Raw genomic sequence first — 25,832 nt, 5'->3', positions numbered from 1 at the left:
GTTTTTCATTTTATTTCTGAAACAAGGCTGCCCAGGAACTTGTGCACCTCAAAACCCAAGTCGGAGCTGTAAGTTTTGATGATTTCTTCCGTGTTACAAGATGGTCTTCTCTCTTGCTAGACCCTGGCGAGTGCAACCCCGCCCCTGCAGAACTGTGAGCCCATCGAGACCAAGCTCCGGAAGAAGGTCCAAGGGTGCTGGCGCGAGCTCCTGAGGGAGTGCAAGGAGAGGGACGCCAACCGGCAGGGCGACATCACCGCCACCGAGTTCCTGGGTGCGTCTGGTCCGTTCCCTGGGTCATATGGTGTCCCCTCCCAGCTCCACCCATCCCTCGCTGTGGAGGCAGGGGAGCGGTAGGACAGGGAACTGGTGGGGAGTGTCTGGGCATCTCAGTAAACCCCAGTATCGGGGGACAAGTTCTGCCAATGCCTCAGTCCCCACTGAGCAGGACCACGCCTGCTTGATGGAGTGAGAAAGTGTGACTTTCAATGCTGGAAGCACAGGCTGGGTCATGATCTTGGGCGAATGTAAATGGTGACAGACTGAGAGCTGAGGGAGGCGGGACGGGGAGGGGGCGGGGACGGCTGGGGGCACAGCTCTGCCCTGTCAATTGGTTTCTTCGCCACGTATCACTCTGGTAAACTTCAAATAAAACCAGTTGGATTTCCACGCCCTGTAATTGTTGCACGCTGTTTGTGCAACATTCTCCATCACAGGAAAGTAAATCTGACCGGGTCACTCCTCCGCCTAGAAGCCACCTCCGCCCCCCTCTTCTTTACTATATGAACCCCTTTTAAAGGAAAACGTTTATCCTGAGAACCTCCACTATCAATGTAAATGACTTTTATGATAACCGTGGCTTAAAAATGCACACACAAAACAAGGTGTAAACTCTTGAAGTAAACAGCTGCTACCAAAAAAAAAAAAACCACTAATAAATGAAATATAAAAATTGGAAACCTCATAATTAAATGTTGTGACATTGACTTAATGTGATGTGTTTCGCTGAAACCAAATCGCCAGTGTCAGTTTTAATGCACGTAAAAACAAATGCTTGTTTTTTAGTTAATTCTCTTGATGTTGAGCATGAGGAACCCTAACTTGTGGTGTCATTATTATCATCCCTGCTGTTTTTAACTATGAACTCCTGCAAGCCAGCCATCCCCTGCTGTGGCAGTGCCTCCAGGCGTCAATACTGTGAAAAAAAAATACTGATCAACTTTCAGACGTCATTCTGTGTTTTCTACACATGTTGGATGATGACCTTCTGCAAGTTGGGACCTCCAAGCCTTCACTAGACAATTCTTTGGGATCCCCCGCCCACGTCCTGGGGCCACAAGTCTAGCCGAGCCTCCTGGGCTGCGCTGGTCTGAAGGTGCCATCTGTATAAAGTCCACTTTCCCTGGTTTTCCTCATCAGCCTCACCAGTTAACATCACACAGTGTCCCACTCCTGGACACCTCGTTGCTTTCATGTTGTCACATGGAAGTCTCAGTTCATCCATCTTAAACTAGACTCCTGTCCTATCTAAGCCTCTTTCAGTTCTGAGTTGTCACTTTGGCTTTGATAAAAGCCCGAGCATGAGGACTAGTGCAAAGTGGGGGGAGTGTTGACGGTCTGACGTTGGCACGTGCTGACCTCCAGACAGCCAGAAGGACTCAGCCATGTGGCATCCATGTGACCCTAGTCGGAAGGCCAGACGCCAGCCCTGAAATGCATGACGTTCTCTTCAGGGCTGCCCATGTGTTCCAGAATAGGTTTTACATATTGTAGATCAACGTTAGAATGAAAACCCCAAATGCATAAATTCATGTAGCCTGGCAGACTCTTGAGAGCACCCCTGAAGCCCAGATGGAAAATGCTTTCTCAGAGGGCCGAGTCTGAACTCCTGACCCATAGTCAGGGCCCTGCCAGGTCCACACCCAGCTCCTAGAACCCTCCTCCCCCTCACGCCCACTCTGCCCTGGTTCCCGTCCCGTGGGACTCTGTTCTCTGCCTGCTTGTGGTCACAGCCCCACAGGCACTGCGTCAGTACCACTGTGACCACAGCAACCGTGACCGTGCAAAGCGGGCCCAGCAAGTTGTGGGGTCCCCTCCCGCCTTGCTGCACTCACTCGGTCACCTGCCCGTCCGTCTCCCTATCTGTCCCGCCACCAACCCTGAGCCTGTGAAGCCAGGTCCCAGCCAGGGCTGAACACAGAGATGGCGTCTCAGCGAGTGCTGAGCGAGGGAGCAAATGAATGAGCGCAGATCAGACGAAGGCGTGAACGGTCGCCACCAACTGACCTGACGCCTTTGCCTTTAGCGCTGGTGGAGAAGTTCAGCCTGGGCCTGAACAGGGATGAGTGCCAGCAGCTCATCCTCAAATACGACTTAAAGAACAACGGCAGGTTTGCTTATTGTGACTTCATTCAGAGCTGCGTCCTCCTGTTGAGAGCAAAGGAAACATCGCTGATGCAGAGGATGAAAATCCAGAATGCGCACAAAATGGTACGTGACCCATCCGGAGAAGACAACGCGGGGCTGGGTGTAGCGGGGCGCTTTCGTTTTTCTCGATTCCTCATAAATCTGGATCAGCTCCCTTTGTATGAACGGGGGCCCCATGAGGGTCCAGACACCGCAGACTGGGAACCAGCAGCCTGGAGCCCAGGTTCTCAAACTCACTGGGTGGCAGATGCCCGTGGGCACATCCATGTGGAAGGCCGAGGCTCACTGGCCACCGGAGCAGGTATCGGTCAGTTAACTGGAGAGGCAGGCGGGGGTCGGGGGTGTCGCAGCAAAGAGAAACATTTGTAACTTGAACGTAACCACATATTCCCTCATCATTCCGGTCGGCAGGGCCAACCTTTCTCCGGGCGTGGGCGCTTATCTTGTGTAAATTACACCCACGATACATCATCTCTTTTTGTTTCTTTGAAGAGGAAAGAGACCCTAAAGATGCTTAAATAGCAACTGGACAGCTTGTGAGTCCAGACTTTTACCTTTTTTCTCAATCGTTTGTAATTTCATGATTCTCAGACACACCCAGTTCTACCACAGCGTTCACAGACTCTGCTTTCTCGAGTCTTTTCCAAAATATGAGGTTAAAGAAGGCTTTTCCACACTTGTACTCCATCACGTGTAATGTTAAACCACACTGAATTTAATGACAAGGACGACCGGCATAGTCGATTTGGGCATAGCGATTCCACCACCTGGGCTCCGCCGCGGACCAGCGGGTGGGGCCCCGGGCCCTCCACACCCCGCAGCAGAGACGGTGGGCTAGCCCAGCAAGCAGCGGATTCTGCGCAGCTAAATCTGTAATTGTGTGCCAAATCGGGCCCATCTTGATGTAATTTCTAGTTTAGACAAGAGCTGGCATCAAAGGCTCGGGCCAAGTTAGGAAAGAAAAACACTAAGACAATTCTTTCTCCAGCTCAGTTTCTCTCTGAGTGGCCGTACGCTTCCCTCAGGAGATCACCGGGGACGCAGGGATGTGGCTGGAGAACCGTGGAGAATGCACAGCCCTCACAGCCCCTGCAGGCTCTGGGCCTCCTCTGCCTCTCCAGACCTCAGTTTCCCCTTCTGCAAATGAGCTGCTGGCTCCTAAGAGCCTGTGAGGGGTGGCCTGTGGGGAAGAGTGCCCCGCACCCCCTTTCAAGCCCTCCCATGCTTCCAGATACACTGCCCACCCTCCCCAAGGCGTCAAAAGGCTGGCTGGTGGGCTGCTTGGGGAGAGCCCGAATGAGACTGGGCGTCCGTGAAGTGAGAGGCGCCCCAGGACGGCCCCACCGGGAGTCTGGGCCTCTGGGCAGACACCCCAGCTCGCCTCCATGTGCCCCTGCCTCGCCCCAGCTCTGGTCTTTGGCCCAAACCCATCAACAGCCACCACCCTGTGGCTCAGGCTTCCATCCCCCATCCCCACCCTGGGTGTGATTGACAGGTGGTGAGACTTCTCCCGCAGGAGAATTCCTAGGAGAGAGAGGGGCCAGCAGCTTTCCCTGCCCTGGCCTGGTCCCGGTGCCAGTCCCGTCCCCTCTGCAGGTGGCCCATGCTCCCCTGTCTCCCTGCAAAGAAGCTAAAAGGGTCATTTCCATTCCTAGTGCTTTGGGAGCTTTCTCTGCCACCTTCAATAGCAGAGACACCCCTCTGGGGAAGTGAGCTGATGGTTTCCCTTTTTTTGGCACCGCTAGAGGCAGAGGACTTCTGGATGGGTTGGCGTACTGGGCTAGGGTGGGAAAATTCTTTCTCTAGCCAGGCTTGGGTGTGAGAAGAACAAGTGGGCCTAGAACCCCTTGTCCTCCGTATGTGCAGACCAGCTGATTAGATAAATTGGCAGCTAACTAAGCTATGTGGTATCTGGTGATCTTCTATCATAGGTGCTAAATGATGTAAAAACTGAAAGCAATTTAACTTTGTGCTAATTTGTTTTCTGTAGTGCCACGTTAAAATTAAACTTTCCCAAAACGTGTTACACATTATTGCCTACAGTTCACCTCTGTGATATTCAGACATGTGTTGGGGCTAAATCATGCTAAAATATCTTGTTTTCAATCTAATAGCACCTAAATGAAATAATCACAGTGTAGTGTACTGTCTAATTACTAGATATAATTACAACCTTGTGATTTTTTTTAAAACTCTGTTCATTCTAAGAACCTACTAGAAGACCCAACCTGAATCTCTTTTTTCCCCTCAGATTGTTTTGAAATTGGCTAGTTATCTGCCTGGCCCTCCCCTCAAGTACCTGGGGAGGAGCTCCTGGGAGGTGGCCTGGCAGGTATTGGTGTCAGACAGAGCTCCGATGGGTCCTATCCTGAGACTTTGCCACCCTGAGCCTCCATTTCCCAATCCAGGAAATGGGCATGTAGAGAGCTACCTTCCTCCAGGCTAGGGGAGGAGCTGAGGGAGGTGTGAAGAGGACGCTGCTGTTTGTGGGGACCTGAATGCGCAGCAGGGATGCTGGTCTGCCCACCCACTCCTGCCCCCCCATTGTCACTAAGAGCAGACTCCTTTCTGGAGCAGCCAGTGGAGCGCACAGTGGGGAACGAGCGGGGGTTGGGGGCAGATACGGGAAGGAGTTTGCAGACCCCTCTCCACACCCCTTGAGGTCACAGCCTGTCACCCCATCCTTCCCCCCCATCCAAAATCTCCCTTCTGACCTCCTCTTGGGTCTTTTCCCAGAAAGAAGCTGGTGCTGAGACTTCTTCCTTTTACTCTGCTCTGCTGCGCATTCAGCCCAAAATTGTGCACTGCTGGAGGCCGATGAGGCGCACGTTCAAAGCCTACGATGAGGAAGGGACGGGGCTTTTAAGCGTGGCTGATTTCAGGAAGGTGAGCACAGCCCTTGTGCGGCTCTTGCTTCGGACAGGAAGCAGTTGCCAAATGTCACTGGCCAGAAAACTTCAAAAAAGGATCCTGCAATCCCCAGCCGGAGGCCCAGGTGTGGGCAACTATCCCAGACCTCACTCCCTGGGGACGCCCAGGTTATCCAGGGCTGACCCCACTGGTCCCTCAGCTGCAGACCCCAGGCTCTCCTCCCTGAAGGTTTCAAGAACCCTGCAGGGACAGGCCCCCGTGCCAGCACCTGAGCCCAGCCACCCCCTGGGCACCCGGACAGCTGCTGTTGCTCCTCAGAGCCCCGGCTGCGCCCCTCTCAAGGCCACACCTCCCCCTGGTCTCTCCACGGGGAAGGGGAAGCAGCGCCTGCATCTGCCTCGAAGCATCTCAGAGCAGAATGACAGCATCGGGGAAGTGGGATGGAGGCTGAAGCAGGGTCCCAGGTGTGGCCACTCAGGGACCCCAGACCTCAGGGCGGCTCACCTTCCCACAGTGCAGTTTGACTAAACAGCTCTCCCTACAGAGTCGGAACCCTGGTGCCTTAAATGCTGCAGGAGAAAGTGCAGCATTCCTGGGGGAAGCGGGGTCTGCAGGGAGCCTCCACCCCACCCCGCCCAGCAGCTGTAACCGCGCCCCCACCCCAGCCGCCCCTCTGGAGCAGAATCCTTACCTCATGTGGTCCTGCGGAAACTTTGGAGTGCTTCTCCCGGAGGAAAGAAGGGGGCCACCCTCCAGGGTGACTTAAAACTCCCACGCTGAGAACAATGTTGAACTCCTTGAATTCACAGTTTCTTGCCCCAACTCCCTGCTTCTCTCTCCATCCCCACCCAGGCCACTGAGGCTGAAAAAATAATTAATGTCTAGAACATTAGATTAAAAATCAAATATTACAGCCAGGAAAAAACAGTCAAGACGTTAAAGAGAGAAAGGGTTATGACCTCAAAACACACTTACAAAAAATGTTTTATTCCTTACGTTTATCTGTGCTTCAACTAAAAAAAAATTTTTTTTAAGTGAAAAAACCTTTTCTTAAATAATAATCTAGGAAGGTGAAGCGCGCTTGGTGGGCCTGGCGGGGTTGCAGGTACAAGGGCCCCAGGCAGCGCGGGCGCTGGGGAGCCAGGGGCCAAGGGCCCCCACCCACGCCGCACACAGCCGGCAGGGCCGGGCCTGTGGCTGCAGCAAATACTGCTCCGCCATCTGCCCTCAGTGCTCCGCAGAGGCTTCCAATTCGCATCATTTGTCTTTACTTTGGGGTCAAGTGAAATTCTCAGCCAGTGATGCTCCTTCAGCATCCAGGCAGGGAAGGGGAGGAAGTAAGTGAGCTTCTGTTCACCTCCTCCCCAGGCAGCTTCCGGGAATTCGGGGTGGGCGGCAGCGGGAGCGGGTAGAGGAAATGGAGACAGTTGCTCTCAGCCCACCGGCCCCAGAGCCAGGCCAGCTGACCTCAGCCCTTTGGGCTCAGGCCAGTCCTACTGCTGGCCCTCTCTGGGAAACAAATTGTAACAAAATATTGGTAGGCAATGTACGACCTAATCTTTAAATGTATTTAATAGGATATCTGTCTATTCAGGTGTGTCTCAGTTGCATATAACAGAGGGGAAAATAACTGCAGCTTAGACTGCCGTAGAAGTTTACTTCTCTCCCGTGAAAAGAATCCCAGGGGTAGGAAGTCCAGAGCCGGTGTGGTGGCTGGACAGTCATCGGGGACATCTGTGTTTTTGTTCTACCATGCTCAATACCTGGCTTCCTTCCTCAAGGTCGCCTCGTGGTCCAAGATGGCTACTGGAGCCCTGGTATCATTTCCGCATTCCAGGCAGCAGAGAAGAAAAGAGGAGAGAAAGAGGGTCTTCTTTAAAGGAGGCTTTAAAGAAGTCTCACTTAGTTTTAACTGGCCAGAACATAACGTGGCTATAAGAGAGGCTGAGAAGTATCACCTTTTAGCTGGACGCACAGCAGCCTGGGAGAAAGCCAGGGTGATGAGGATAGGGCAGTCGGTACTGGTTGGACACATAGCAGGCTCTGCCTGGACTGTGTTACTGTTGAATCATCACGAGTCCCTGCACTCTGCACCTGCAGGCCTGCGCTTCTTGGTCACACCTCAGGGTCCCACCCTAGTTAAGGCCCTGTGGCCAGGTCTCCCCTACAGTTGCCTCTTCTCTGCCCATCCTTCTTGTCGGAACATGTGGACCAGCCTCACCACCCTTCGGGGAGGTGACGGTTATTAACGCTCCCCCCCCCCCCCCCCCGGTTCTGGGAGGGCCGGGTGGGGGTGGGGAGAACCGGCAGCTCCCATTTGAAAGGAAGCTGAGGTGCCTTCCTGCCTCACACCTATGTTGCTAGTCGGGGCTGCCCCCGTTGGTGGGGGTGGGTGGTGAAGGCAGAGACAGAGGGACGGGGGAGAAGGAAAGAGGGGGAGAGAGCTGCTGGGGCAGGTCTGGAGGTGGGCTGGCCCGGCCCAGGGAAGGAGGAGAGGTGGGCCCCCAGCGCCTTCCAGGCAGCCCGCTTCCTTGAATGGCTGCGAGACCGGCCAGGGCCCTCCTCTCTCTTGCAGGCCCTGAGACAGCACAGCATCAACCTCTCGGAGGAGGAGTTCTTCCACATCCTGGAGTATTACGACAAGGCGCTGTCCTCCAAAATCTCCTACAACGACTTCCTGCGGGCCTTCCTGCAGTAGGCGCCGCCGGCAGGGGGCCCGCCCGGGGGCCTGTCCCCAAGAGTGGTGAAACCTGTCACTGGGGGATCTCATGAACTTGCAGAGTGTCCCAGAAACGAAGCCTGCGCCGAGCCCACGTCTTTCTGAGCTCAGCCCAGGCCCAGCCTCAGCAGCAGCGGCCTCTCCAGGGGCCCCGAGGTGGCCCCGCTGAGCCTCAGGACCCCTCATTAGTTTGAGCAAATAAAAATGTTAATCTTTGCAAAAATGATTCTTGAGACTTTAAAAGAGCCACCAACAATAAACTATAAACTCAGACTTTCTGAAGGTTTTATTCATAAGAGACTTCTGGGTGCCTCAGGGATGCCAAAGGCCCCCTCCTCCCATTCAGGCCCAGCACTGCCTCAGCCTGGGTCAGACTTGTGCCCCTGCTGGGCTTGTCCCCATGGCCACCTCCCTGCCCCTGGGGGCACAGACACCTGCCTGACATCATGGAGAAGAGGCGGCATCTAAGTCAGGCCCGTCGGTGCCTTGGGGCTCAGCCTTTCCGCGGCCTGGCCGAGCTGACAGCTGGTAGAACCGCCACGAGCGACCATTTGAGGAGGGGCCCTTCCTTGGATGTAACAGGGTCTGACCAGCTAAGAGGTTTAAATCACCGAAATCCTTTGCACACACCACGAAGCAGATGGGAGATAGAATTTGCTGCCTTCTGGAAGGTTCTAGAAGGAACAGGGGAAAGGCAGGCAAGAGAGCTGCCCCTGAGCTGTGTGACCCCAGGCTGTCAGAGTGGGTTGGGGATGAGAAGCCCCCACTGTCACCCTGAGACCTCACTTCCCTCCGAGGGAGGCCCCAGCCACCAGGAGGTGGGTTCCCCAGGGCCTGGGCAGCGGCCTTGGCTTCAGCTTCCCTTTGTGGCTGTCACTGCCATGACCTCTCCTCTCTCTTCCCCTGCTCTCTCAGACACAGCCGCTGCCGCTGATCAGGGAAGGAGTCAAATGTTCAACCAGAAATCACGGGAGCACCCAGGATGCCGGGGCCAGAGCTAGCCTCCTGTGGGCCCCACTGGCCACACCAGCCACTCCAGCTGGCAGGAAGGAGTCCCGACCCCCATCGTAGAAATGGAGACCCTGAGGCTCAGGCAGAGGGATGGGAGATGCCTGTGGGTTGTGCGGGGAGTGAGGAGGGGGCTCCCTGCTTCCTGCCCTTCATCCAGACCCCACAGCCTAGAAAGGGGCCATCAGGGCCAAGGCTGAGGCGGTCCGGCTGGACCCAAGATCTCAGAGAACCTGGGGGGGGGGGCTTGGACGAGGCAGATGCTGGCTGCTGAGGAAGGGGTGCCGGGCAGCCTGAATTCAGAGAGAAGGGGAGGGAGGGTTGTGGTCTCTGCCGGCCCCAAGTCGGAGCCATGAAGTAGGAGTGCCCTCAGCTGCAGCAGCTCCTCTTTCTAAGGGGGGAGGGTCGGTGGACGCCCTGCCCTCTTGCCCCTGCCCCAGCACTTGGGGCTCCGCCTTGTGCCCAGCCCCCACCCCATGTGCTCCACTTCAGCCTTCCTGAGATGCCTCTCACACACCCCCACACGCTGCACCTGCTCCTCAGGGAACGCCCACTTATCCTTCAAAACTAAATACAGAGCCACTTCCTGCAGGAAGCTTTCCTGACATCCCCAGGCTGAGCCAGGCATTTCATCTGGTGCTGTTCAGCAGCCTTGTGGGTCTGTCATTGAGGGGCTTAGGGAGCCTCCAGGTCAAGAAGGGGCTCATGAGGCAAGTGGCTCATCCTGACACAGAAGCAGGACTCACAGCCCCTGCAGCATTGTCACAGGGGCTCTGGTGTCAATGAGACTGGGTTCGAGTTCCAGCTCTACCATGATACTCAGCCAAGTCATTTTACCCTGAGCCTCAGTTTCCACATCTGTAAAATGGGCGATCATTCCCCCACTCAGAGGACGCTGTGAGGAAGGAGCTTGGCTCTGCCGTGGGGCTTTCTCTCAGAGTTAGCAGAGCCTCCGAGCAGGTGGGTGGGCTGTTAGCCACCCGCTCCGTAAACTCCAGAAGAGGTGGGGCAGCTGCTTTCCCAGTGCCTGGACCCTTCAAGCCTGAGTCAAGAGAGCGGTGCTGGGCTGAGGGTCAGGGTGTCCAGCTGCCCACTACTCGTCCCCCGGCCCCTGTGCAATTTCCCTCTCTGAGCTTCCATTTCTGAATCTGTGGAATGAAGACAACCCCTGCTTTCCCCGGGCCTGGCAACCCATCAGTCTGTGCCTGGCCCCACGAGTCAAACATAGACCTGCTTCCTCGAGCCCCTGGACAGTAGGTCAAAAGACAATCGAAAGAGACAGGAGTGGTGAGGGCCGATCGGGGGTGCCCTGGGTCTATGGAAGCCTGGAGAGCCCTGGCCCGATGCCTGGAGCTGACCTCAGGACAGGCTTTCAGCAGGGGGTTGAGGGACGGGCTGGCCCAGGGCCCTCAAAGTCAAAGCCAGGAGGCTGAGAGGGCTGGGCCACTGCCTGAAGGCAGCGGCACCTCCCAGATGGGACCACCTGTTCCCTCCCTCGTCTCTTTCCTTAGCCTCTGTATCCTGATCAGCAATCTTCAGCTCTAGGCAGGCTTCCCAGAGCCTAACCCAGTTGGGAGCACCGTCACCTCTGGATCCCACTGTGCTGAAAGAACTGAGTGCCTGTTTGTCCACCCCAGTGGGACTCCTCATATGAGAGCAAATGGCCCCACTTGTCTCCCCTTCATGTATTTGACCTTGAAGTTCCTATCTCTGAATGATGTCTTTTCCCCACTCCCTGAAGCCACACACAGCCACGTGACTTGTTTTGGCCAATGAGCTAGTAGTAAGCAGGACACATCAGAGGCTTGAGAAGCACCTGTGGTTTTTGGCTTCGAGACACAGAGAGCTGGAAAGAGCAGCCCTCCCACCTGAACCACAAGAGAAAAGCTGCACAAAATGCAAATCAACAACTTTCCTTAAACCCTCTGAGAAAGGAGTTCACCACCACCAAGTCACTAAAATCCGGAGATAGACAGATGCCTGCGGGGAGAAGCAGCAGGGAGAAACAGGGCCCAAGCGTTTGCTTACCTGGGATAGACGCCATAAAACACCATTTAAGCCAGGAATAGGATTCAGCTGGAAATTTTTAACAAATTGCCCAAAACCAAATGTGGGCCAGAATGTGAAGGCTCGAGGGGCCCCCGACACAGAGTGTTTGCTTCCCCTAGGAACCACACCAGGCGCTCACAGAGATCAGGGAGAGTCCAGAGAAGGCAGCCTCCCTCCCGTCTCCCCCGTGGTGCGGCTGGGGGCGGATACCAGCAGCCACTGCTGCAACTGCCAGGGCCATCTCCCCATCCCTGGAAGGGAGCAGAAAGCGCCACAGGCAGGGAAAAGGACAACAAAGCCGTAGCCCGAGGGCACTGGTCAGAGCCCAACAGCAGGGTGAGGGGGCAGAACTGAACAGGCTCTGCCCCTGGGGGCGAAGCCCAGTATTACACTGCTGGGGGGTGGGGGGTGGCACTTGTGAAGTCTCACAGCGCTGCTGCCACTGAGGCTGAGTAGGAACCTCGGAGAAACCCCCATCCCCGTCCTCCACCCCACACCGACAATCATCAAGCAAAATAAAAGGGGAAACAGCTCAGAGAGTCCCAGGAGCCCATGTCTTTGGGGTGCAGCACAAAGGAAGACCCCACAGAAGCTGGGAGCAAACTTCAAGGCAGCCCAGCTCCTTGCAGGATTAACCCCAGCCCCACAATAAAGTCCTAGCAGAAAGAAAGACGGATTCTTCTTGAACCGTAAAAAATACTTACTTCAGTATCTACTGTCCTATTGTATCAGAAGTTAGCAAACCACAGCCAGCGGACACGTAGGAGCCTGTGGTTTATCTTTACACAGTCTGTGAGCTAAGGATGATTTTTACATGTTTAAAAGGTTGGCGGAGGAGAAAGAACAAGAACAAGAAGGGCGAGAAACAATAGATTGTGTGGAGCCTCCAAAGCCTAAAATCGTTTCCACCTGCTGTTTTACAGGAAAAGTTTGCTGACCCCTGCTCTACAAATGTCCAGCTTCCAACTTAAAATTATTGGCAATTAAAAAAAAAAAACAGTCTGAAGAGACGAAGTAATCATCAGACTCAGGTATCACACAGATTTTGGAACCATCAGAAAGGAAATTCAAATTAACCAATTTATATGTTAAAGCTCTAGTGGAAAAAGCAGACGAGACACATAATCAGATAGGAACTTCTAGCAGAGAGATGGAAACTGTAAGGAAGAATCAAATGGAAATGCTAGAAATGAAGACACAGCAGCAGAGAGAGTGATTGCCTTTGACCGACTCGTCAGAAGGCTCTACGCAAACTAGGAAACAATGAGCGACCTTGAAGACAGATGCATAACTTGTACCCCATGTGAAATGCCAAGAGAAGAAAGAGTGGGGGAAAGAAAACAAAATACCAAAGAGATGTGGGAGAACATAAAATGGCCTAACATGTACATAATTGGAAACTAAAAAGAAGAAAGAGAACTTGGGCAGAAGAAATACTTGCATAAATAATGGCTGGGAATTTTCCAAAATTAGTGCAAGACCCTAACCTACAGAGAAAAGAAACCAGCTGGACCAGGCAATGTATGTATATTAGAGATTGACAGACAGATAGATGCATGTATGTGTATCTTTAAAGTTAGGTTATGTGTACTTTCAAAAGTTATAAATAATAAGTCAATACAGGAGATAAAATGGAATCGTAAAGGTGAAATCAGCAAAATTGAAAGAGTGAGAACCTCTGAAAATTCTCTCCTCCAAAAAAGCAACAAGAAAACTGGCAAAAATGGTTAGAATCAACTTTTTCAGAATTCTAGAAGTTAACCAAAGATTTGCAAGAACCCGAGTAGCACTTATTCAAGAAAAGCAGCTGAAACCCAGCCAAGAACAGCAAGCCTTGTGGCGTTTTAACTTGCCCTGGTCACCTCCAGCTCCAAAATAGCCTTGAGCTATAACTGCTCTCATTTCTGATGCGAAGTGGCAGTCACTGGAGGGCGCAGAATAGAGCTGGCTGTCCCTCACTCTCGCCCCCACACACATCTTTCGTCAACCCTACCTCCTGCATCTATCACCACCACCACCACTGCCACATCCCTGTTCCAAGCCGGGCCCGTGGGAGGTGCTCAGTGAATGTTTGTGGGGTGGATGGATTGGTCTGTGGGTGAGTAGATGGATGGATGGATGGACGGTGGTAAGATGGATAGATGGTGGTTGGATGAATGGATGGATGGATGGATGGGCAGGTGAGTGGATGGTTGCACAAATGGGTGGATGGATCGATGGGTTGATGGGTGGATAAAAAGTGCAGGACTTTTATAGCAAAGGGAGCTTTGGGACTGGAGTCATTATATCTGCCAGTACTTTTCTTGGGCAACACCTAGACCCGTAGTTTGACAAGGGCTGAATTGAACTTGTCCCTTCCAAGAGCCCAGTCCTAAAGGCCATCTTGAGGGACTCTGTTCTGGGAGACCAGGTGCTCAAGCTATTTGAACACGACAGGGCACAGAACTGCATATGCCCGCCGCCTCTGGAGTGCTCCCACCCCTGGGGAAGCTGGAGCCAGCAGAAGTATGCCAGTCGCTGGCACGTGGATGGTCTTCGGCCTCTGAACTGTCCAGGACTCAGGACTCGGCCAGGGGGACGCCACTCCGCCCCCGCGTGCCCCACACGACACCCAGAGACACAGAGGAAGAGACGCTGGGAGGACTTCTCTTTCTTTTTACAAAGACTTTATTGTCTGACATGCTTGACAGAGGAAAAAATTACAGCCACAATCAAGTTATGCCGAAATGACTGAGGAGCACACCGTGGTCATTCACACCTCGAGGACTTTTAATGAATTTTCTTTTAAAGTAACAGCTGCCTTCATAACTTTTCTTTTGCACATAAAAATACACCATATTCTGAAGATACCTTAGGAAAAAAATTTATTTTAAGTTTACAGTTCTTGGTCCGCATAGAAATTCAATACAGGCGACGGAAAGGGCCTGGAGTCTTCTCCACCCAACGCGCGCACACACGCCGTGCGTCTGGGGGGCCCCGGCGGCCCTGTAAACATCCCCGGCTACCAGGAACCACTTGGGCCAAATGGGATTCCTGCAGCCCCGCACCCCACGGAGCGAAGCTGGCCTCGGCCAGTGTGGTGCTCTTATTGGGCTCCCTGGATGGTGCCCCGCGCCCCATGGGGAGCCCCACTCGAGCAGGGAAGGAGTCTGGGTCTCCTGGGATGCTTGGCTCAGAGAATAGGATCCCCCAAGGCTCCAGGGGCCCTCTATGAATAACGAACCCAACAGGAGCTGAACATGACCCCTGAAAAAAAAAGAGCCTTGGACCATGCACTGCCTTGTACGGGTGGAGCTCTGGGTGGTAGCAAAGCTGGGGCTATGAAGCCAGAGACCAAGGTTCAAATCCTGCCTCTACCCCTTTGGAGATGTGCACCCTCAGGCAAGTTACCTTACCTCTCTGATCTCAATCTCATCTCTGAAATGGGGCCAGCAGTACCCATCTTGCAGGAGGACTGCCTGAAATGAGATTTTATCTGCAAAGGGCTCATTAAATACTGGTTCCCAGGCCTGGGACTAGGGGCGGGTGAGCAACCCTCCCCTCAGGTGCAGAATTTAAGGGGACACCAAAAAACTCAGTGGTCAAGACACATGACATTGTTTTAATGCAATGGTTTTAAAAATGAAAATTGGATGCAGGAAAAAAACCTATGATAAAGAAAATACCCCAATTTTAAATACAGGCAGAGCCTAACGCTGCCAGTCGGGCCTCGTGCGTCTCACCCTAAGCGGGCCCCGCTGGTTTCCTCTCCTGCAGACGTGTGGCCCACCCCCCAGTCCTAATTTAAAGGAAAAGAAGTCCCCCCGGGTGGCGCTGCCGTAGCCCAGGCCCCGCTCTGCTTCCGAGCCACCTTCCTAGCTGAGGGCGGGTCCATACCGGGCAACACAACTGAACCATTCAGCCTTCCTCAGCTGTGGGTACGCAGACAGGCTCCGAGGGGTGAGGGAAGCCCCATCGGGGGACTGAGCCCGTTCCAGGGCAGGGATGAGAAGCACGAGGTCCACTTTGCTAAATGAAGAGGGCTCTGTGTGTGTGTGTGCGCGCGCGTGCAGGCACGTGAGGGTGTGCCCACGCCCGCACGTGAGCATACATGTGGCGGGGCTGCACGGGCCTGTGGACCCTCCAGGCAGCTGAGTCCTGCAGACCAGCGCGGCTCCCATGGAACCAGGGCCGTCTGTGACTTGGGAACCCGCCAGCTGGTCCTGGGCCCTCAACAGGCTCATTCTGCAGAACCAACCCCCCATGGCCAGGCTCTGAGAGGGTGCCTGGGATGCTCAGGTCACTGTCCACATCAGCAAAAGTGCCCACAGGAAGAAGACAGGCAAACGACACGAGGCAACCAGCTGTCTGGCCTGGCCAGGCACAGCCCGAATTCCTGAGACGTCCCTGATCGCTCCCTTGGAGGCCCTCCACGTGTGGCAGGCATGTCCCCTCTCCCTTGGGAGGACAGGAAGGGCTGCCTGCACCCAGGCTACAACACCTCCCAACCACCCCCCAACTCTGAGACTTGCAGCCACACAGACCCTCAGTGAGAGGGAGATTCTGTGTGAGAACTTCCATAATCTGTCCAAGAGCCGTGGCTTCCCAAACCCACAAGGGTGTCCAACGGAGAAGGATGAAGATTCAGTCATTTCCCAAGCAGGACGGGGCCACGAGCTTAGCAGGTCCTTTAACAAGGTACACATGGAATGTACACGCAGAAATTAGCAATGAGTGCAGAACCCCTGCTGGGGACCCGCAGGGGCCTGACTCCAGATGACAGAAGGCTGACGAGTCGGAGGTGATCTTCTTCATTCCAAGGCCTCAACCCGTCTGCTGGGCTGGTCCCCAACCGGACGGGCTGTCTGCATGGAAGGAAGGGTGGTTGGGGGTCCGTGCTCTCGGCCAGGCATGTGGAGCTGATGCGGGTGGGAAGGGCGGGGGCTGCAGGGGCAGTCAGGAGTTCCGGGGTGTGGGGAGGTCGATGACTATGGGTGGATTCACAGGTTGGTAGTTCACGGTGCACACAGATGCATTCACATAGGTGGTCGTCCCATCTGCCATGACGCCAGTACCCTGGGAAGTAAGCACACGCCTGTCAGGGCTGAGCGGTGAGGCCAGGACCCGGACTGGTGAGGGTGGTCTGGTGGATGTGGTAGTCAGAGGGCACGCAGCCAACAAGGGGCTGAATATGGCCCGGATGAGCTACAGAAACTACAACTTAGTCTCTTCATCTATAGAGATGATGATAAGCTTGCTGTGAGGAGCAAATGAGATAATGATCTATGTCCAGTGTTCAGCCTGGTGCCTGGAAAGCACACGATGAGACATCAATCATCGAAGTCATCAACATCACCATCAATCACAATCATCAGCATCACCACCATCACCAACGTCATTATCATCATTATCACCTTCATCACCATCATCATGACCATCACCATCATCCTCTCATCATTATTACCATCACGCACATCACCATCACCATCGTCACTATCATCAGCATCACCACCATCACCGTTATCATCAAAACCATCACCAGTATCATCATCATCATCATCATCACTGTCATCACAACCATCACCAACATCATCATCATCAATGTCACCTTCATCATCATCATCACCATCACCATCATTACAACCATCATCATCATCATCACCATCACTGTCACCTACTTCTCTTGGCTTCTGTCCCCATCATACCCTCTTCCCACCACATCTACTTGAAGGATCCTCCTCATCCTTCAGCTCAGATCACCTCCAGACCAAAGGGGCACTACGTCCACTCTGTGCAGGTTACTCATTCCTTGGAACCCCCATTTTGCCTGTACAATCATGCAGGGGTGTGGTTTGGATCACATACAACCTTGGATCCGATGGCACTACGTGCCCATAGCAGGGCTCCAGAAAGTGACAGTCATTATCATTATCCCACAGCATACAAGTTGTCCATCTCTCCCATGACCTTTCAGATTCTGCCTTTGATTGCTCATTTGCTGCTCAGAAGTCTCTGAGCTCCTCGGGGCCTGGAAAGGTCTGATCACTCCTGCCCCTGACAGCACCCTGCAGAGGGAAGGGTCTGAGCCTTGTTTGCTTCTGACAGAAAGTGATCTGATGTGGACAGGCACAGGTGAGGCCCAGAGGCCCTGGCCCCAAGCAGACAGAGATTCAGGAGAGCAGGAGACAACCCTGGGGGAAAACACATTGGTCCCCATGACCTACAGGAGCCCATGGGCTTCCTGGCAGGGTATAGTGGAACCAGGAGGCCCGGGACAGGTGGGACAGAGGTTCAAAAGGAGCAAAAGGAGGGTTCTGCCAAACGGGTGAAATCAGGCTCCGGTGAGGAAGTCTGAGGTCTGACAAGGAAAGCCCCAGGGGCAGTGACAGGCCAGGGGGCATGGGGGTGGGCCGTCAGCCTGGAGCTGATATCACCAGGCACCTTCACGGCCACCTTGCCCAGTGTCCTGAGATGGAATGGACATCCCCTACCACTCCAGCAAGGTGGACACAGCATGCAGGCCCGCCCCTAGGACAGAAGCCAGAATGCCGTGTCTGTCTGGGGCGGGGAGGGGAGGAGAAGGTGCCACTGGAGCCTCTCAGGCAGGCAGGCAGCACTCCACATTCATTAAGCACCTACTGTGTACCAGGCCCTAGGAATGTAACCAACGAGACAGGGCCACCCGCCAAAAGGAGCTCATAGCATGTCCCCAAACTCGAATGCCTCCTGCATGTCACATCCAAATGCCTCCTCCTCCAAAAAGCCCCCAGGCATCTCCGAAGACGTCCCAGGCAGAGTAGCAGGGCTCCGAGGAAGCAGAACTTACTCCTAAGTCTTGCCAGATTTTGCTTTCATCTTCCTGCCAAACCCTGCAGCCACAGCTGATAGTCAGTGTGTGGATAAGGCTTCTACCAGCGTGTGTAGGAAATGGCTAGTTCCCTCTAGCTGAGAGACCGGGGAGGTGACTGGGTTCAAGGGAGGCGAGATGGCCCCCCCAAGGGCCGGCAGGGCACAGCCGGCGCGGGAACCCCCTCCTCCACCCCACCTGCTGACCTTCGTGGATGTGGCCGAAGACGTGCAGCCGCGGCTGGACGCGCCTCTGCACCGTGTTGAGCAGCTCCACGCAGCCCACCCGCTGCATCTTCTTGGGGACCCAGTCCAGGAAGCCTGCACAGGGGGAGACAACAGGAGGGCAATGACGGGGCCCGGGCAGGCCCAGGCTGCAGCCCTGCAGTCTCGGGGACATGGTGGCCGGGGCACTGGCCTTGCCTCAGTCCCCCCCCCCCGAGGGAGGGCGGCCTGGCTCTAGGTGCACCGCCTGGGGCCTTGCAGCCCACCTCGTCCCCTGCAGGGCCGCACAGAGAGCCAGGCTTACAAGAGCGCGAGGGGACAGGGCCCATGGGGCGGGGGCCAATAGCTGTGAGCTCCCCCAGACCATTCACACTCCAAGTGGCCCTACTGCATAGCACAGAGAACTATATCCAATAGTTGTAATAACCTAAAATGAAAAAGAGTATATGTCTACATATAACTGAATCACTTTGCTGTATACCGGAAACTAACACAACGTTGTAAATTGACTATACTTCAATTTAAAAAAACAGAAACAAAACCAAAGTGGCCTTGAGGCTGGCATCCACCCACTGCAGAGAGAAGCAAACCGAGGCCCAAGAGGGATGGGTGCGGCCCAAGGGCGCCCCAGCGGCCAGGACCAGAGCAGAGCCTGGGGGCAGGATTGCCACATCGGAAACTTTCTAAATTAACATCACAAAATCATGAAAATGAACCTCTTCACCCGCTGCAGCATCGCTCACGTGGCCCGCGTCTGGGTCTGCGCGCACCGCCAGCCTCCCGGAGCCGCCCCATACGGTGGCTGCTTGTTATTTCCACATGGCTACACAAACGAAGGATAACTGATTACTCCGAACGAACCACTAGTGCTCATCTCAGCCCCTCTCTGTGTGGGCAGGAGAAACTGGCTTCTGCAGCTGCTGGGAAGAGGAAGACGGATGCTTCCACCCAGAATCAGACAGGCGGCAATGGGCCTGACTTAGTCATGAGAGAGAGAAAGAGGGAGGGAAGAAGGGAAGGAGGGGAAGGAGGAGAGAGGACGTGGAGGAAGAGGAAGAGGAGGAGAGAGGTGGGAAGTAGGCAGGGGTAGGCTTGAAGCAGATATCTGGGTTTAAGCCCTAGGCTCTGCTACTTAATGGCTGTATGACCTAGGACAAGTCACTTAACCTCTCTGTGCCATATTCTACAATTCATCCAACAACTGGGCTGGGCTGGGCTGAGCGCACAGGCACCCCTGAAACAGAAGCTATGTGTTGTGCACGAAGCAGGCATGGTGAGGCATCCAGGGAGCAGGATCCAAAAGATGCTGTTGGAGGAATGGATGGAGGGGTGGAAAGGGGAGAGGGAAGGGGGAAAGGAAAGAGGGAGGGAGGCGGGCAAGGGAGGAAGGAAGCAAGAAAACCTGCCCAGAGTCTCACAATAAGCCACATGTCATGCCCAAACCACGTCAGGGCCCTGGGCCTCGGGGCTCCATCGATTTGGAAACGGGGGTAAGGAAGCCTTCCCGTCAGCACTTTGTGAGGGCTGGGGGAGGCACCCAAGGGGCTGGCTGGACATCTGGCACACGTGGGTGCTCAGGACAGCTTCTGCCTGAACATGTATCTCAGCAGATGACGCTGGAGCTGCTCTGGGCCTCACCCAGCAGCCCTTCCCACCTGGGACACCCTGCCGCCCGCAGAAGCACTGCCGAAGCCTCCCCTGTCAGTGTCTGCAGGCCTCCTCTGACTATCTGTCTCAGGCTTCCCTCATCCCCGACCCTGTCCCACTGGGCTAGGCCATTAGGTGCCCATCTGCCCAGCAGCCTGGGGCCCCAGAGGCAAGCACCGCATCGGGTGAGCCCCTGGTCCAGCATCGTCTGGACCCACCCAGCCCCAAAACCAACAGAGTGATGGCAGGTTTGGTGGCGGCCGTGGTGGGAGGAAGTAGCCAGTCTGGGCTGGGCTGCTGGTAACGTGGACTTCACTCTAAGGACTAAGGGAGCCACAAGGGGTTCTAGAGGGATAGCACGGCATAACTGACGGTTCAGGGAATTCCCTCCTACTGCTGCGAGGAGAGCCGACTGGGAGGGGCAAGATGCAGAGCTGCGGGACCGGTGAGGAGCCATGCTGGCCATCAGAGAGGCAGAGGACACTGGCGTGGACCAAGGTGGGGACAGCAGTGATGGAGCAAAGAGCAAAGAGCTGCAATACAGTTTGGAGGTAGAATCAAGGGGACTGGCTGATGGACGGGAAGTTGGGTGTGAGGAAAGGGGGAGGGGACGACTGAGAAAGCCCCTGATGGGACCACCAGCAGGCTGATGTGGAGACCAAGAGAGCGGTGACATCAGCTCAGACCAGGGTCGGGGCTCAGGGGCAGGGAGGAAAGCTGCTGAGGGTAGAAACCACAGGCCCTGGGGACTGTTGGGATGTGTGGGGTCTGATGGGGTCGGGGTGCACGGGATGGGGCCTAGTGAGAGTGACCTTGGTGGGATTCCGCCCCCAGGACTCAGGTCTGGAGAGTCAAGGGCCTTGCCTTCCCTTTGACCTCCCTGAGCTCCAAGGTCCCATGTGTGGAAACGGGGCAGCTGATTCTGACGTCACCAGGTAACAAATCAAGCCCCCAGCACACAGCAGGTGCTCGGGGAGTAAGGGGGACAGTGAGCTGGGGACAGCTGACTCTTACCCAGCGGTGGTCCGTGGGTTATCAGGATGTCTACGCCTTCGGGAATGAGGTTCCATTTCTCGAGCAGCGCTTGGCCTCGCGGGAGGTTAAAACCCCATCCATAGAACCAGGGCTGCCTGTGGGAGAAGAGCAGCGGGTTCAGAGAGGGCCACCAAGAGGGCGGGGCCAGTGACGGGGCAGGAGGAGCAGGCCACAGAGCCAAGCGGCCACCAGGACCAGCCTGATACCCAGAAACTCAAATGCAAGGAAAGGTGGGGATTTGCCTGGACTCAGCCTGATACTGACCAGCCTTTTTCCTCTTGCTTAACCGTAATTTCTTTTGTCTGTGATGAACAAGTTTTATTTATGTAATTTTTTAAAATCAAAGTAAAAAAAAAAAAATCAACGTCTGACAAAGACCTCTCTTGCTCCAAGCCCTTCTGAGGAAATCCAGACAAGGACATTCTCACCTGTCCCCCGCCGTGGGAAGATGCTCCTCCATCCTCCGTCCCACAGTGGGGGCAGGTGGAGCCCCAGCCAGGAGACAGTGGGTCCCAGGTGGAGGATGCTCATTCCTGCTTCCGCCCAGAGCTCCCAGCAGGGGCTCCACGGGGCTGAGTCCACCCTCAGCATTAAGGCTGGGTGACCTAGGCCAGTTAACAGAATCCCAACCTGTTGCCTGACCCAGACCTAGACTGATCAATGCAGGTCATTCCCCTCGACTGGCTGAACAGTGAGCACTGTGGCCTAGATCCTTCTAGTTGGAGGGAATTCAACTAACTGTTTCTTTCAATGATGAGAGAGAAGAATGCTGTCATCCCTGCATATAAACCAGTGAGCTTCTTGCCTTGGGAGCTGTCAGCACCTATTAAATTGTCCCAAAGGGAGATGGCTGAAGCATGTGGAGAGGAGCAGCTGGATCAAACCGTACCAGACACCCACCGCACCCCTGCACTTCTCAGTTAGATGGGCTGAGAGAAAGCCACCTGAACTGGGTTTTCATTTGCAACTAAGTATCAACTAAGAATCATCCCTCAGGCCTCAGTCATTGTAAGAGCCGCTCATTAACACAGCACTTCAGCATTTGCAAAGTCTCCATCATCACCATCACCACCATTACCACCATCACTACCATTACCATCATTACTGCCATCATCACCACTATTACCATCATCACCACCACTGTTGTGGGTCAAACTGTGTCCCCCCAAAATATACACATTGAAGGATTACCCCACAACCTGTAAATGTGGCCTTATTTAGAAATAGGGTCTTTGCAGATGTCATCAAGATGAGGTCATACCTGTGGGCCCTAATCCAATGACCAGCGTCTTTATAAGAGGGTCATGTGAAAACATGGAGACGCAGAGAGATAAAGGTCACGTAACATTGGATGTAGTGTTGGAGTGACGTGTCTACAAGCCAAGGAATGCTGAAGATTGCCAGCAACCACCAGACGCTGGGAGAGAAGCATGAAACAGATTCTCCCCTTAGTGCCGTCAGCAAAAACTAATCTTGGTGACACCTTTATTTCAGACCTCCAGCCTCCAGAACTGTGACAGAATAAATTCCTGTTGTTTTAAGCCACACAGTTTGTAGTCACTAGTTATACAACCCAAGGAAACTAGTATCATCATCACCACCATCAACATCACCACCATCATCATCACCACCATCATCACCATCACCACCATCATCATCACCACCATCACCATCATCACCACCATCATCACCACCATCATCACCACCATCATCATCATCACCATCATCATCACCATCACCACATCACCATCACCACATCATCATCACCACCATCAACATCACCACCATCATCACCACCACCATCATCACCACCACCATCACCACCATCATCATCACCACCATCATCATCACCACCATCATCACCATCACCACCATCATCATCACCATCACCACCATCATCACCACCATCATCATCACCACCATCATCACCATCACCACCATCATCATCACCACCATCATCATCACCGCCATCACATCACCACCATCATCATCACCACCATCATCATCACCACCATCATCACCATCACCACCATCATCATCACCACCATCAGTCATCACCACCATCAGTCATCACCACCATCATCACCATCATCATCCCCAACACCTTTATCACCACCATCATCATACCCATCATCACCATCATCACCACCATCACTATCATTATTATGGATCCCTCCTGAAACCCACCCATGGAACCTGGATGAAAAACCTGTGGCCTAGGGCAGGGTTTTTCAAACTGCATTTTGAAGGGTCAAACAGCATTTTTTAAAAAGGAAAGGAAAAAGGATAGGAAACACCAGAGTATATCATAACATGAAAAGGATACTTTAGTTAAATATATTTGTATTTAAATAGACACCCACAGAAGGGTGAACTGAGTCACAATGCTGAAGAAGAAAAAAAAAAAGCTTTTCCTACCAGTTCCTGGACAAAAACAGTTGACAGTCTTAACATACTGAGATCAGAGCTCTGCAATTTCTGAAGCCCTCGGACCCTGGGCATCCTCGAAGCCCCACATCGGCTGAGCCAGGGTGGGGTCACTGCAGGGAAGGCTGCAGCAGCCTAGAAGCTGCTCATGCAGCCAAGCCCAGTGGTCCTCCCAGGAGCTCACAGACCCACCAGCTTACAAGAAAATGAGCAACGCCTTTCTGGGGCTGCCTCCAAACATAGCATCCATTTTTCAAAAACCTAATCAAATATTTACAAGAGGGGATGAGGCCTCATCAGCGTGGAGGGAAGGCGTCTGTTAGTTCTCATGAGCCACAGCCAGGGGTGGTGGCTTTTTGGAAAAGACACTCAGAAATCCACCAGAGACTCCACAGACCCCCAGGAGCTGCCCCATGTGAGCCTCTGCCTGCACCACCTTCCCCTTCTGGCACTAATGAGCCATCCTCTGGGGGTGACGTCTCCCCGAAGATACACCTTCGTGGTTGTGATTCTTGGAAACACATCACCTCAAATGCTGGGAAGCCGGACTCCGCCCTGTCCCTGGGGATGCCCAGAGAGGCTGCTCAAGAGAAGTTGGCATCAGACACCCTGGCTCTGCCCCTGGGTGTGATGCTGCAGCTCTCCCAGCCTCTCCCCACCGTGTAGAATGGGATAATGCTACCTATGGCCCCAGGTCTTACCCCATGATGGGGGGCCTTCTTGCTTGAGGCTGTACCCCACTGCTCAACGCAGAGGGAAGGGAAAGAGGGTGGGTGGGAGGAAGCTTAAAAGGATTAAACTGTGCCCCCACCATGAAGATGCCTCTAGACATGCAGGAGCTCTTCACTGGGAAAGGGGGGTGTTCCAACCTGTATTGAAATTTCGGGGGAGCAGAAAGAGTCAAGTCATGCACAGAAGTGTCCAGAGGAGATGCTTCTCAGGACAGCCTGCTGGCCGGGGGGATGCCTTTCTCACTAGGGGCCAGGAATGGGCTGGAGCAGTGGGAGAGACGACCCTTGGGGGTGACCTCTCTCCCCACAGGCCTTTGACCCACAGGATCTGGAAAAGCCTCTGGCCACTCCTGCATGACGTCCATTCAGGTCCTGCTGTGCAAAGAAGAGCCAGAGGGACAGGGGGACCCTGGCCCTTTCTGAAGGTGAAGTTGGCCAGATGCCCCTGGAGTCCTTCATTTGGTCACTTGACCCTCTCTTTTTGGCCAGCAGGACCCTTTGGGGCCAGAGGTGAAGTGCACGGCTGCCAAAGTTTCCAGACAGTGGACGGGGAGGTAGCGGCTCACAGGGTCTGTCCTCGCAGGAGCCTGTCCCCCACCCACCTTGGGGGCAGTTGTGGTCTGAGACCCACGAATGCCTGGGACACGAGGCTGGGAGCTGCCAGAGCCCCGATCCCTGTCCCCAGAGCAGCTAATGCCTGGACCCAGGCTCACTGCCCTGAGGGCCAGGAGCCCCAGTGTCCACCCACCGTCCAGGACACATCACAGACCCCAAGGAGGTCGGATGGATCAGAATTCCCACTGAGCGACAGGAGGCAGCTTTATGTCCTGAATTTCTGTCTTTCTGTTCTAAAGTAACCATTGGAATAATTTTCTTACAGAATGATAGTTGCCATGACAACCAGAGCAAATTTTCCTTTTCTGAAACAGATGTCTCATTTAGTTGAAAATTAGAATGTGAACAAACCCATGGGAAAAATTAATTCAAACTTTAACAGAGCGCTGAATACAATGTAATCTCTCAGAGGTTAACCCCTTAACAGCTTTTTTGTGCGCTTATGGTAACCTTCGAATCCAGTCTAATTAGGCCCGCTTAGCCAATATAAATGACCTCCTCGTGGCCAATCATTAAATGGTCTCCCCCTGAAGCGTGAATTCCCGGTTCCCTAACGGCAGACAGGAGGGGGGCGATACTCGTCTGCAGAAAACAGCTGAAGCACAGCCTGCCCTGCTCCGGTTTTTCTATCTCCCCAGGTAAGCGCACAGCCCCTGGAGATGGGGTGTACCAGGGGCCATTCAATTAGTCAGGAGTATGGGCCCCATTTCCCAGGCATGCTGGGGTGTGGGGGTGGAGGAGCCCGGGGTGCCGCTGGGTAGAGCTGGATCCCATGGTGCACCAGGCCAGGGCAGAGGGCGGGGGGGAGGAGGATGCCAAGGGGGAACTGAGGGGACACACGGGGGTCACCGGGGGGACACCACACAGACATAGCTCCAAGGCTCTCCATGAGCCCACAGTCCTCACAACCACCCTGAGAGGCAACTATCGTCACTGCCTCATTTCGCAGATGCAAAAACTGAAGTGCAGAGAGGTTCAGAGACTTGCCCAAGGTTACCTGGTAACCAAGTGGCACAACAAGGACTCAAACCCAGAGAGCAGATTCCGCAGCTAGTGCTCTCTGCTTCAGTCCCAGAATTACGACAGGAGGGCCAGGAGTCCTGCCTCGTCTCCCTCCATAAACCCCACTTTACCAACCACTGTCACACCTTAGCTCAGTTGATCCTCAAGACAAAGACGTCAGGAGGCCCCCAGTGCAGAGATGGGGAAATGATGGCACAGGGAAGTCAAGTGACGTGCATGAGGACACACAG

The 25,832-nt window shown here is 54.2% G+C and overlaps 2 protein-coding genes across 3 annotated transcripts in view; one reads left to right on the top strand and one right to left on the bottom strand.

Annotated features, from left to right (window-relative positions):
• Positions 1-8,282, top strand: part of EFCAB6 (EF-hand calcium binding domain 6) — a 207,689-nt gene extending 199,407 nt beyond the window's left edge. Inside the window, 4 exon segments of the mRNA XM_032492388.1 lie at positions 121-274; positions 2,306-2,490; positions 5,164-5,313; positions 7,874-8,282. Coding sequence (XP_032348279.1) covers positions 121-274; positions 2,306-2,490; positions 5,164-5,313; positions 7,874-7,996 — 612 coding nt within the window. The 3' untranslated portion in view covers positions 7,997-8,282.
• Positions 8,283-13,758: 5,476 nt separating this feature from the next.
• Positions 13,759-25,832, bottom strand: part of MPPED1 (metallophosphoesterase domain containing 1) — a 59,335-nt gene continuing 47,261 nt past the window's right edge. Inside the window, exons 4-6 of one of the 2 annotated variants that reach the window (XM_006177511.3) lie at positions 20,786-20,901; positions 18,107-18,220; positions 13,759-16,129 (exon numbers count right to left, since the gene is read on the bottom strand). In XM_006177511.3, the coding sequence (XP_006177573.2) occupies positions 15,744-16,129; positions 18,107-18,220; positions 20,786-20,901 (616 nt within the window). In that variant the 3' untranslated portion in view covers positions 13,759-15,743. Of the gene's footprint in view, positions 16,130-18,098; positions 18,221-20,785; positions 20,902-25,832 lie in introns of both variants that reach the window. The other variant, XM_032492387.1, reaches the window with a different exon arrangement.

This window comes from Camelus ferus, chromosome 12 (genome assembly GCF_009834535.1).
Source record: "Camelus ferus isolate YT-003-E chromosome 12, BCGSAC_Cfer_1.0, whole genome shotgun sequence".
Taxonomy (NCBI): Eukaryota; Metazoa; Chordata; class Mammalia; order Artiodactyla; family Camelidae; genus Camelus; species Camelus ferus.
Note: the sequence above shows the minus strand (reverse complement) of the source record. Positions and strands in the feature narration are given on the sequence as shown.